This window comes from Leptodactylus fuscus, chromosome 2 (assembly GCF_031893055.1).
Source record: "Leptodactylus fuscus isolate aLepFus1 chromosome 2, aLepFus1.hap2, whole genome shotgun sequence".
In the NCBI taxonomy this organism is placed as follows: domain Eukaryota; kingdom Metazoa; phylum Chordata; class Amphibia; order Anura; family Leptodactylidae; genus Leptodactylus; species Leptodactylus fuscus.
Genome location: NC_134266.1, coordinates 102312301 through 102326172, shown reverse-complemented (window position 1 = coordinate 102326172; position 13872 = coordinate 102312301). Strand labels below are relative to the sequence as shown.

The window sequence follows — 13872 nt, the reverse complement described above, 5'->3', positions numbered from 1 at the left end:
ACTTATAAAGGCAGGAGAAGAACCAGCGTTGATTGGCCGACTGTATAGCATTTGGCCAATCAATGCTGGTTCTGCATCGAACTTTTACATTCGAATAGCGAGTGGTACTCGATCGAGTACGAGTATTTCGAATACCGTAGTATTCGATCGAATACCTACTCGATCGAGTACTACTCGCTCATCTCTAGTAATTATAGATTTTTTTTAATTACAGTAAATTAGCTGATATAGCAGATATAACTAATCGCCTTAGTGGAAGAACAGAGATGTATTTTTGTGTATTTAGTTGAATATAGCATGATAATGTGGCTATTGTCCTAGGTCAATTATTTATATTTACAGTGTTGGCCAAAAGTATTGGCACCCCTGCAGTTCTGTCAGATAATACTCATTTTCTTCCAGAAAATGATTGCAATCACAAATTCTTTGGTATTATTATCTTCATTTAATTTGTCTTCAATTGAAAACTACAAAAAGAATTGTCAAAAAGCCAAATAGGATATAATTCCACTGCAAATATAAAAAAGGAGGTGGACAAAAGTATTGACACTTTTTGAAAAATCATGTGATGCTTCTCTAATTTGTGTAATTAACAGCACCTGTTACTTACCTGAGGCACCTAACAGGTGGTGGCAATAACTAAATCACACTTGCAGCCAGTTGAAATGGATTAAAGTTGACTCAACCTCTGTCCTATGTCCTTGTGTGTACCACATTGAGAATGGAGAACAGAAAGAAGACCAAAAGAACTGTCTGAGGACTTGAGAAGCAAAATTGTGAGGAAGCATGAGCAATCTCAAGGCTACAAGTCCATCTCCAAAGACCTGAATGTTCCAGTGTCTACCGTGCGCAGTGTCTTCAAGAAGTTTAAAACCCATGGCACTGTGACTAACCTCCCTAGATGTGGACGGAAAAGAAAAATTGACGAGAGATTTCAACGCAAGATTGTGTGGATGGTGGATAAAGAACCTCGACTAACATCCAAACAAGTTCAAGCTGCCCTGCAGTCCAAGGGTACAACAGTGTCAACCTGTACTATCCGTCGGAGTCTGAATGAAAAGGGACTGTATGGTAGGATACCCAGAAAGACCCCAGTTCTTACCCAGAGACCTAAAAAAGCCAGGCTGGAGTTTGCCAAAACTTATCTGAGAAAGCCAAAAACATTTTGGAAGAATGTTCTCTGGTCAGACGAGACAAAAGTAGAACTTTTTGGAAAAAGGCATCAACATAGAGATTACAGGGAAAAAAAAGAGGCCTTCAAAGAAAAGAACACGTTCCCTACAGTCAAACATGGCGGAGGTTCCCTGATGTTTTGGTGCTTTGCTGCCTCTGGCACTGGACTGCTTGACCGTGTGCATGGCATTATGAAGTCTGAAGACTACCAACAAATTCTGCAGCATAATGTAAGGCCCGATGTGAGAAAGCTGGGTCTCCCTCAGAGGTCATGGGTCTTCCAGCAGGACAATGTACACTTCAAAAAGCACTAGAAAATGGTTTGAGAGAAAGCACTGGAGACTTCTAAAGTGGCCAGCAATGAGTCCAGACCTGAATCCCATAGAACACCTGTGGAGAGATCTCAAAATGGCAGTCTGGAGAAGGCACCCTTCAAATCTCAGGGACCTGGAGCAGTTTGCCAAAGAAGAATGGTCTAAAATTCCAGCAGAGCATTGTAAGAAACTCATTGATGGTTGCCGGAAGCAGTTGTTCCCAGTTATTTTGTCTAAAGGTTGTGCTACCAAGTATTAGGCTGAGGGTGCCAATACTTTTGTCCGGACCATTTTTGAGTTTTGTGTAAAATGATCAATGATTTGACTTTTTTCATTCTCTTTTGTGTTTTTTCATTGCAAGCAAAATAAATGAAGATATTAATACCAAAGATTTTGTTTTTGCAATCATTTTCTGGAAGAAAATGAGTATTATCTGACAGAATTGCAGGGGTGCCAATACTTTTGGCCAACACTGTAGCTACAAAATAAATAATTTCTTATTAAACAGATCAAAACTTTTGTACAGAGTTCAGATGTATGACATGCAGATGGCATTTTATTTACATTTTCTGAGATTGTACAGATTGTCAGACTATATTCTGTATTTCCTTTGTAGCCATTCTTGGCTTTAGCTCAAAAAAACACAACAAAAAAAGCTTCAATGTGGAGACGTAGCCTAACATAGGAAAACTCCTTGACACCTTTGTGCTAATTTTATGTCATTTCCCAATCACAGAACACATTGTTAAATTTGATCCTTTCCTAACCATGCCACACTTCGTTATGCTAAGCCTTACCGTATCATATCTTTTTTTTTTTTTTTTTTTTGGCGCCGCCCCCCTGAGGGGCTTGGCTGCCTTGATGCAGTGCTCCAAGCTGGGAGCAAACTTTTTTCTTTCCTTTTTCACTCTTTTTCTCTGTATCTTCAAGAATCCTGTAACCAAGCAATCTAGCACTATGAATTAGCAACTATAAATCGAATGGAAGACCCTGTGGAGCATTTTGTTCCTTTTGTTTCCATTGTAAAGCATGGACAATGACAAGACCTGGTTCAGCTGGTTTCCACATGTGCCTGTTACCATCCCCCCAGGTAGGACAGCATGGCTCACCATGCGGCATGGAGGAAAACCTACATGGAAGTGTGGACTTCTTCTTCAAGGAGATGATTTTTTGGCGTCAATTGCTGATGTGTGAAGAAGCTGACTGGTATTTCTTTCTTTTTATTACTGTGGACACGTGGGACTCTGCTACAGCCTGGGAACCTACCATCACCCACCTACCCCAGGAGTTATGGAAGCTTGGCAAGAGAGCAGCACCATGTATACCTGGATGGTCTCTGACTTCCTTGGGGCAGTAGAACACTGTGGTAAGAAGAAAGGAGGAGGGGGCTTGTGATGAAGGACATTTGGGGCATTTTTTTTTTGTGGTTAAAAGGACAATAGTGCTGATACAAGATACCGAACTATCAGCTGTGAGCAGGAGATCTCACTACCTACCAAGAACTACCATATGTTATCATAATAGCTGACTATGTCCCCCACCTCTGCAAAAATTTCTGCTTGTTATATCTACATGCTGTGACCCCCCTCCTCGTGTCCTACAACCAAGTCAGCTGTATTATTATTATTATTATTATTATTAACATCAATCCGCACAGAGAACAAATGATCCTGCAGTGTGTCTGTGTTTCTTTCTTTTTTAGTTGCTCTGATTCCTAGGATTTCTCTATCTGCCATGAGCTTGTATGTGTTTTCTCTCTTGTTATATACTACTGTACCATCTATGAAACTGTATCACTGAAATTTCCCCATTGTGGGACTATTAAAGGATTATCTTATCTTACTTTATCTATTATCTGTTCATTTATTTTTTAATTTATCTATTTAGAAATATGAAATATGTACACAGCTTTCAAGAGCTGGGAGGGTTGCAATGTAAAATGGTGAAAAGCTCAGGCTGGGAAGGATCAGTTCAAACACACATAACTTGAGCATTAAAAATCCTAGAAAAGTGATTATGGCGTCATAAGAAATATGAGACAGTAGTTCTACCTGTAAAATATACTGTTAGAATTTGGAGCAGCAGCAGCTACATATAAATATTCCAAACTTGACTGTGTTTTCAACTGGTTATATCTCTGGATATTTTACATTTAGAACTAAGATCTTGGTGGAGAATCACATTTTTTTCATGTGGCACCAAAAGCACCTTTCTAGATTTTATATTGTCAAATATAACTCAGACTGAAGTGACTACCTCCTCAGCCACAGTTTCCTTGTGTTACATAAGAGTACGTACACCAATATATCTAATGAACACAAGCCAAAATTTGTTAACTTAAGTATATTACAAAATTAATTATTGACAAAAATAGTGCTAGAAAAATTTAAAGTTGTTTGAAAGTTTTGTTTTATCTTCAGAAACTTTGTAGGTCGGAAGGTTTACTTAATCCAGATGTGATTTGCACTACATGGTCTTATCTAGATTTATCTGTGACAAATATCTAGAAGAAACAACACACACTGGGCAATGGAAATTAAAATATTGCCTGAAGGTAAAATTGCTGAACTAAGCTTTCAATGGTCTGGTTATAAAGTCACGACAATCCACTGCAGATCCAAAAAATACATAAGGATATAACAGCAATCACTAGGACCATAATAACACATGTGAAGATGGCTTATCCGATATCATTGCTCACATGTTTGTACCTGTATCTGATGATGGAGTGACTCCTAAAGATTGGGTTAAAGTCAATGCCAAAGAACGCCGTGGAGAATCAGAGGAAGGGAGATTGCTTGTAGGTAAGGAAGGGGGTACCTTCAAACGGTCATTTTCTGCCTTTAACAGGTCAACTTCCAGCTGGTGAGTAATGACAAAACAAGAAAAAGTAAGACAAGCAGAATGCAGCTTTAGGGTCCATTCACACAGAGTAACATGCCGCGTGATGTGGCACGTATACGGTGTGTGAGACTTTGCGCGCCGTAAAAGCTCCCATTGATTTCAATGGGAGCCTGAATCGTATACGCCGCGTTATTTTGCGGCTGCAAAATAACGCGGCGTATACGATCCAGGCTCCCATTGAAATCAATGGGAGCTTTTACGGCGCGCAAAGTCTCACACGCCATATACGTGCCACATCACGCGGCATGTTACTCCGTGTGAATGGACCCTTATATGGTAAATTGAATTCCTAAAGTAGCTGTTATTTTATATGCCAAGTTACCTGCATGTTATGCATGGTCTCTCTAAGCTGTTCCAGTTGGTGAGCAGAATTAAGTGCTTCTAGGCGTATATCAGTTAGCTTCATCTCTTTCTCCCACAATTCCGAACGTAATTCAGACACCTCTCTCTTTTCTGGCTCTTCTCCTTCTTGAGCTTCAAATATACTAAACAACCATGAAATAGTTAAATCTCAAGTAATGTCTGATTTTATTGGTACATCTAACCTCTGAATTGATGCTATATACAGTGCTGTGTTAAAGTTAGATGCAAAGTAAGAATGTGTTAAAAAATAGAAGTGTTAATATCTATTCCTGTCAATTAACAAAATGAATGAAAGAGAAATCTAAATTTGGTGTGACCACCCTTTGTTTTCAAAACTGCATTTCCTTTAGGTGTAGTACAGTTTTTAAAGGATCTCAGCATGGAGGCTTTTCCAAACAACTTGGAGAATTAACCACAGCTCTGTTGTGGATGTAAGATTGCTGAAATCCTTCTATCTTTTTATTTAATCCAAGACTGATTCAATGGGATCAATGTAGCTTTGTGGGCCATATCATCACTTCCAGGACTCCATGTTCTTCTTTACACCGAATATAGCTTTCAATGACATTGGCTGTATGTTTGGAGACAATGCACTGCTGAAGAATAAATTCGGAGATAATCAGCCTCCCTGATAGTACAAACTGCCTTCTATTACAGCCAAGTTTGAATTAGAGCCAAAGAAACGGGCAACATTAGAAGCAGTGATCGTCCAGAAAAACTTCGAAGCAGATAAAAGACACCTCATGCTTACTTTCCTTCAAAACTGGAAGATGTCCAGCATTACCACTAACTCAGAATGGAATAAACCAGCGAGACCCAAGGTACACTCCTCTTCTCTTTGGAGAGTCTGAGCAGTAGTGGTCTTCATAGAAAAATCCTGGCAAAAAGCCATACCTTTCACATGGAAGCAAAGCTAAGCACCTTAACTATGCATGAAACTACAGGAAATGGGGTGCAGAAAAATGGCAGCCTGTGCTCTCAAAAAAAAAACTGGCTGTAATAAAAAGCATTTATTTACGACACCACTCACAAATATAGGCAGATACTTATTCATCATGCCATACCATCAGAGAGGCATCCGATTGGCTCCAAAAATATTCAGCAGGACAATGATACATCCAATGTCATTAAGAACTATCTTCAGCATAAAGGATTTTTTTTGTCATGTCACCTCCCCAAATTTTTTTTTATATAAAACCTCCACCATGAGCACTGTAAAAATGATGCCCATTTTTCTCTAATTCTACCCCATTCTGAATTTTTTTTTTATACTTTCCTAGTACATCATACGGAATATTAAATGGTACCATTACACAGTACAATGTGTCTTGCAAAAAAGCCTTCCTACGACAATGTGAAAATAAAATAAAAAAATGTATGACTATTGGAAGGCAGATTGTAATAGATGAAAATTGAAAAATGGCTGTTGAAGAAGGAGTAGAATAACCATTTTGCATACTGTAATAATGTTGCAGACAAATCAACCTCTTTGTATATTTTAAACCATATTGTTATAGTATTTTTAACTCTAAGGTTGCTCAATAGTTCCCAGTGTATTACCTAGAACTTTAGGATGAACATGACATTTGATGGTCATAACTCAGATAGACTTGGGCTAAGGGTGGACGTTCTAGGATATTCAATATTTTGGCCTCATAGGAAACTGTGTGTCCATACTTACTGAGTATCACATGCACATGTAAAATAGTTACATAATTTCCTTTGTTACATAATGGTATAAAATAATGTTGTCCTTTGGCAGCCATCTTAGAATTGTCAAACCTTATGCTGTGGATTCAGAAGCAACTATCAGTTATCCAAGGCTCCATGTCTTGGCTGGCTTGGGGATTTACAGTCGGATGTGAACTGGATATGCTTTTTCTTGCTACATTAACTGATGATGTATCTTTTTGGTCTGATGTTAAAGTTACTAAACAAAGATGAGTCAGAGACGAGGGTCCGATGGCTTATGGGCACCGGGTTTTGTTCCAGTAGATTATAGAGTTGTGCATAATATGTTCTGAAAATTCCAACAATGTCTTTAGTATCCATTACTTTATCTGCAGACTTCGGGCGCTTCACATGATTTTTGACTTTAGCTGCTCTGGCTTTTAGTTGATGAGCCAACAATTTCCCAGCTTTATTGCTTTGAAAATAAACTCTAGCTTTTAGATTTCTTTAATGCTTTTTTGTAATCATGATGTAAAAGAAGGCAGAGGTCGATGAAACTAGGGGAAGAGCGATGTTTATTAGCACATTCCTGAGTGGACACAAGGGTGAGGGTATCGGTTCCACCTTTTTGACAAGATTTCCTATCTCTATGGGCCAATTTGATCAGAGCGCCACAAATAAGTGCCTTGCAATTGTTCCACATTGTATAAGGGTCTGAAGTGGAGGGAGAGTTGGTAGCAAAAATGTCTTGCAGTTCTTTATCAATGGCAAGTTTATATGTAGAATGGATCATGATAAAGGTATTATTTGTCCATATTCTGGTGTTGGTGGGAGGTGTAGATTTCTCTATTGGCATGGTTCCACCAAGTGATCAGCTCAATTTAGTACCTAGCAGAGTCTCTAGAAACAAGTCTATACATGCGTTTTTATGGTGAACTGAGGAAAAATGTGTGTAGTCACGTTAAGAGGAATGTTGTACCCACCAGACATTGTGTAGATTTTACTTAAGAGAGAATGGAATCTAGAGATGGGTCTATAACAGAGATAATGTCTCCTCAAAGTGCCTACTCGAAGCTTACATATATACTTGTAGACCTTGTTCAAGAAGAGTAGTGATTGTTGGTGAGGGCTTAAACGTTGACTATAGTACATTGTTTTTATTGATAAGCTGTACCACGATAAGATATCATCTACCTTGGGTGTCTACTTCTTGGTCTAATAAAGTGAAGGCCACTGAGTTTCTGACCCCAATCAGGACACCCCTCCTTTTTCTTAATGTGATGGACATAAAGAATAGTTGGAAAAAAGGGATGCCGGAGTTTAGTAGCATCCGTTTATAGCAGATGAGTCTCTTGGATGAGAGAACATCAGCAGTAGTGAGAGGGCTTCATTCATGGTATTGTTGGAAGTGAATAACAAACCTGGTATGTACAACTAGATGTGTGAAAGAAAAAATATATGTCTCAGCCCTACGGTTTTGTTATGGTCCTAGTGCAGACAACATGCTTTTGTCCTGCTAATATGGTGCACGGAAAACTATAAAATCCTGCCGGTGCAGGTACCAATACTAAATTCAAAAGACCAATAGTGATCCAGCAACCAGATTTGCATTAAATTAAAACTTTTGTTTATTAGTCCATTTGTTTAAAATTTCTTTAGAAAACCAGTGAAAAAATATAAAACGGACACAGCACTTACATGAAAAAAACTGTTTCGGATTACATGGAACAATGGACACACGATGCTTTAGCCGCCTACGCGTTTCAGGGTCAGAGCCCCTTCCTCATGGCGAAGTAAAGACTAAATGCAAGAGGGTGGTTACTTATACCTTCCCTAGCTAGATGTTAATCAGCTGGGATTAAACACAATTGTGTTATGGCATGAGCTACCCCATTACTCAAACCTGCTATACATACATTTACCTACATTTAACACCAACATAAAAACATATACTATACACCATATTTAATACAAATGAAAGTACAAAAGAAGAATGAAAATAAAATTGAAACTATAAAAACAAAACTAACGTGTTCCGTAGATCTTGTATATTCATTCCTTCCTCATTTGAATAATTTTACTTGTACTGGTAAGTATTTAAACTAGGTATTCCCAATTTTTTGACATATAGACTACCAACTTGTGTCTAGGATTCTATAGATCCTCTCGTGTATATGTTATATATTATTAACTAACCTTCAAAGAAAACGATCTACCTGTATGGAGTACGTGTGTACTTTCTCTTTGTAGCCATCTGTTACCTCTTTTTTCTTACTACGTTGATACGCACTACGTCGGTCACGTGTCATTGATATGCTGATGTTGCCGTAGCAACAGCACATATCATGTGATCCTCCGTACCAGCTCCCACGTTGCGTTATACCGTACTAGTTTTGTACATAAAACGAAACGAATAGGATACATCTGTCAAACAGGATGATTTAACTCTTATACAGGTAAGTGAAACCAGCTTTTGATTGATGCTATTATACTTCTAATATGAGCGAATTATTCCGCATTCTATAGCTTTAATATAGGAACTACGATGTACACTCCTAAATTGGCTATCGCATCAAAAACGCATCTGCACCACAAACCCACCGCAGAGAAACTAATGGATGCTTGTTCTAAAGTAGGGGTGCCTTCATATTATGTAATGCTTAGAAATTTTTTGCCGAATACTTATGTATATCCCAGTGCTTGCATTGTTAGATGTTTTTTGCTGCTGTGGCAATCTCCTATTTACCTATAGCTATGTATACTTGAAAATTTATTTTACCCTTCCAATGTGATTAATAGAAATATGATAGATCGGTTCTATAATTTAAACCCTCTGGGAACCTAGTCCCTAACTCCAGAATCCAAAAAAATTGAGGAAGGGGCTCTGACCCTGAAACGCGTAGGCGGCTAAAGCATCGTGTGTCCATTGTTCCATGTAATCCGAAACAGTTTTTTTCATGTAAGTGCTGTGTCCGTTTTATATTTTTTCACTGGTTTTCTAAAGAAATTTTAAACAAATGGACTAATAAACAAAAGTTTTAATTTAATGCAAATCTGGTTGCTGGATCACTATTGGTCTTTTGAATGTACAACTAGAGTCTATTTAGTTCAACAGGGCAATAAAAGAAAGGAAATAAAATAATAAACTTACAGTTCCGGAGACAAATATACTAGTACTGTATACGAGGAAGAGGGGTATCATCACGGGCTAGCCGGAATAAAGGGTCCATGAGGAGGCCTCACACCATGTGTGTGCAGGTTGGAGCCCCATACTGTATTCAATTACAGTCAGATGAAGGGTGACATTTAAGTCGAAGATGGGAACAAGGATTGCCGGCGTTTTGCAGGAAAGAAAGCGGGAACCTGGCTAAAACTCCTTGAGGTATACTGTTGGTAAGGTGGTGTTGACGTGGCAGTCTATGTGCCCTATCAATAACGATGTTGATGAAAGAAAAACCTGAGAGCAGAAATTTGGCAAAATCTAAGATAAGAGTGTAAATCAGATGGTGCCACAAAATATGATATTGTTGCGGCACGAACAGTCTTCCAAGTCTACTAGTTTAGTTTTAAGTTTCTCATAATCCTCTGTTAGGTCATTATGAGCGCCTATCACTTTGTTGTGAGAAATTGTGATGTCACCCATTTTGTATTTTGATGTCAGCCAATATTTGTAATTGCAGCAGTGTAATAAGTTGAGATATATACGACGGTAGTGAGCTGCAGAGGGCCAAGAACATGTCCTTTAGTGTACTCTCACAGGCCAACCTATTGGAACGTGTCAAGGCCACTGTCCAGAGCTTGTGCAGGGATTTATTGCTATTTGAGGGTATTTCCTGCAGAGGAAGTCCAGATGAGGTTTTTGTTTGACTGGACTAGCAATGGTGGACGATGAACTTGGGAGTCAAAGCAGGAACCTCTAGGTGAGCCAGTTGTTTTGGAGGTTGGAGATTTTTGACCGCCTGGCAGATGTCTTCTGGAATAGGGGGCAGATGCAGAGCCGATGTGTCCATGGAGTGATCTGGAACTGCTGCATTCAAATAGTCTCCCATGGTGATAATGTTGACAGTTGGGGATGGAGAAAGTGAGGAATGCTCACCCTCGCAGTCTCTGCTGTGATCCCACTCAAAGTAATTTAAGTTGTTTCTTGCTTTTCACCATTTTGGATGTACAGATGTCATAGAATCGAGCGGCGAGAGATTGGACTAGAGGTGAAATATATGCGTTGGGTTGCTGTACAGTACTTGAGGCTGGAAATTATGCTATCATAGCTGGTAAAGCAAAGTGGTGTGCTGACTGAGCTGCAGTTCAAATGAAGAGAGATCAAGAAGTTGTGTGGTAACTAAACATTTACAGGGCTTCTTCATTGTCAAGTATGGATGCAATTATCCTTTCACATGGAGTGGCTAGAGGAGAGATTCAAAGAATCTAAATTAAACTCACAGTTCAGGAGTAATAGAGCAGCCAGGGTGGGTACCTAGTCCAGAGTGTGGCAGGGGGAGGAACCCCCTGATAGATGAGTAGGGGCTTAGCACTCCCCTCCCCAAGACAGGCTCAGAGAGGTGCTCTGCCCGGAGGAGCAACAGAGGGCCAGATGGCTAATTAGTCTTGTCAATAGAGTAGCAGGTGTATACAGCCAACCTAGAATATGTCAGGGGAAGGGGTAGGAGCTCCCCAGATGGATGAGTAGGTACTCAGCATTCCCCTCTCCAAGACAAGCTCTTAGAAGCGCTTTGCCCAGAGGAGCAACAGAGGGATAAGTGGCTGATGGTCCTCCTAGTTTTGAAGTAGAGGCTGTGTGTACGCTGTTAGGGGATGATGGGCCTCTAAGTAAGATAGGATTGGCGTATAGTCCACTGAGAGAAGATTAGATGTATGCTTGTAGGGCCCAGGTAACAGAGGCACGCTAGTGTTGAGGTTGTAGATCTGGTATGCTTCTGGGTTTTCACCATGCAGGTGAAGAGACCTGGAGGTTAACTATGTGTCGGTAGTGGCGTTGGAAATAGCGCAGGGAGGCAGATATTGATGTGCTCAGGGAAGAGTACTGGAGGACACCAGGAGCTCCTACTGGAGAGTCTGATATGAAGGGAGTCTGCGAGGACCTGTGGGACTCACCTCTGTGCTATATAGCAGCACCAGTGGTAAAGCGTAACTGAAGGTGAGCCGGCTGGAGAAGAAGGCAGGTCCCGGTCTGGCAGATAGCGATTGAGTCCAGTTTGGAGAGGATGTTGCTAGTCAGGGACCCACTGAGGCCGAGTCACGTGGTGCTTACAATATCTGAGGTAATTGAATGGGAGGTCAGGAGGTGCACCATGAGGAGGATAGATAAGAAGTAGACCACAGGGATCCAGGCCCAAGATGGCGGGCGACTGTGTGATGAAGGTAGGCCGCGGTCTTCACTGGACCCTGGAACCCGTCAGAATTGGAGAAATAATGCCCTGGTTAACAGACTGAGGATTGGAGGACAGCGTCGGGACAGTAGGCAAGAAATAAGGGTTGGAATGAGGCTAATAATGTGGTAGATTGTTGATGGTGTTTGCAGGTGCTCAGGGACATGCATCCTTTCACTTAGTCGGCTAGCCACACCTCCCACATTTATTGTAAATACACAAAAGTCTTGTTATGATAATTTTCTATGTACTCAGTGGCAATCCGGATGGCCACACCCAATGCTATTTTTTAAAAACATTTTTGTCCACCCATGCCTAAAACTTTTGCACTGTAATTAAATATTATTTTTTTTTTATTTACGATTTACTTTTGAAAAAAGTTACTGAAAAGTATGTAGGCTTGCTTTGGGTAGAAAGTGACTGCCAGAAACCTGCAGTGGTGATTTCTCAAAAAAACAAAAGCATTTGGCATTTTAAAATCATGCCTAAAACTTTTCTCCCCCTGACATTTGCTATTACAGTAGGGGAGAATTGGAATGACACATAAATATTATATAGTCTATTGATCCTGCCAAAATTGCCAGACTCAGCTAACATACCGTATTTTTCGGACTATAAGACGCACCTAGGTTTTAGAGGAGGAAAATAGGGGAAAAAAAATTTGAAGCAAAAAATGGTAAAATATTTAATATATGGGAGTTGTAGTTTTGCAACAGCTGCAAGGCCACATTGACAGGTGACCCTGCAGCTGTACGGGGATGCATAGAGTGGGTTTTTTTGCGGGGCCAGAAGTACTTTTTAGTTATACCATTTCGGGGAATATCTATTGCTTAGATCACCTTGTATTGAAAAAAAAAAAACCCGGTGGTTTATGACATATGATTTTCTACTTTTATATATATAGTCTAGGGACAGGAGGTGATTTAGAACTTTTATTTTTCATATTTTTATTATATATTTTTAAAGGGTTTTTTTTTTTACTATTTTATTCCCCCCCCCCCCCCCCCCCCCCCCGATATCGCCGCGCAGGAGCCGGCCTGCAACTCTACAGGTACGGGGCCGGTGGGGACCGGCCCCGGGGGAGAAGAGGCCGCTGACAGACTGCAGACCCGGCATCCGCTGTACTAGAGAGGCGGATGCCGGGGAGGGATAGACGCCGGGGCCTGAGACATCGCTCCTCTGCCCTGCCTGAAGCCAGCGGCGGGGGGACGGAGGAGCAGAATAGCATCACTCCTCCCGCTGCTGGCTTCATTCAGGGCAGAGGATCGCAGCGATGTCTCAGGCCCCGGCGTCTATCACTTGCCGGCATTCGCCTCTCTATTACGGCGGGTGCCAGGCTAGGCACATTCAGACTATAAGACGCACCCTTCTTTTCCCCAAAAATTTTGGGGAAAAAAAGTGCGTCTTATAGTCCGAAAAATACGGTACATCTAATGTACAGATGTGGCAGTGTTAACATGAACTTATCCAATTTGTTCAACTGTTGCAGAATAATATCTTATCACCGAAGGCAATAAAGACAATGAAAAGTCATTGAATAATGATTTTCTAATGACTTTTCATTGTTTTTTGGTGTCTTTTGGGACACTGCAGCAGTTAAAAAGTTCATGTTAAATCTGCAACTTTTGTATATGATCATCCAAACTACTTAAAGGGATTCTACGATTAAAAACTTTTTTTTCTCCCTAACATGTCGGAATAGCCTTGAGAAAGGCTATTCGTCTCCAACCTTTAGATGTCTTCTCCGCCCCGCCGTTTGGTTAAAATCCTATTTTCTGCCAGTATGCAAATGAGTTCTCTCGCAGCACTACCTCCATCTTCTTCAGGAACGGGGACTTCACCGCGTCTTCTTCAGGGTGTTGGCTTAAACTTCTAGGCCTCGGGCCTGCGGCAAAGCCAACTGTGCATGCCCGCCGGCCACAAGAAAATGGCCGCTTACAATACTGTCGGCTTAGAATAGTCGGCTTTGCCCTAGCCTAGAAGTTTAAGCCAAACCCCAGAAGAAGACACGGTGAAGACCCCGTTCCTGAAGAAGATGGAGGTGGCGCTGGAGAGTTCTC

General features: G+C 40.6%; 1 protein-coding gene across 1 annotated transcript in view; it reads right to left on the bottom strand.

Moving 5' to 3' along the window:
• The window catches only part of NAV1 (neuron navigator 1), a 173581-nt gene that overhangs the window by 54211 nt on the left and 105498 nt on the right, over positions 1–13872 (bottom strand). Inside the window, exons 19-20 of the mRNA XM_075264238.1 lie at positions 4714–4876; positions 4199–4349 (exon numbers count right to left, since the gene is read on the bottom strand). Coding sequence (XP_075120339.1) covers positions 4199–4349; positions 4714–4876 — 314 coding nt within the window. The remainder of the gene's footprint in view (positions 1–4198; positions 4350–4713; positions 4877–13872) is intronic.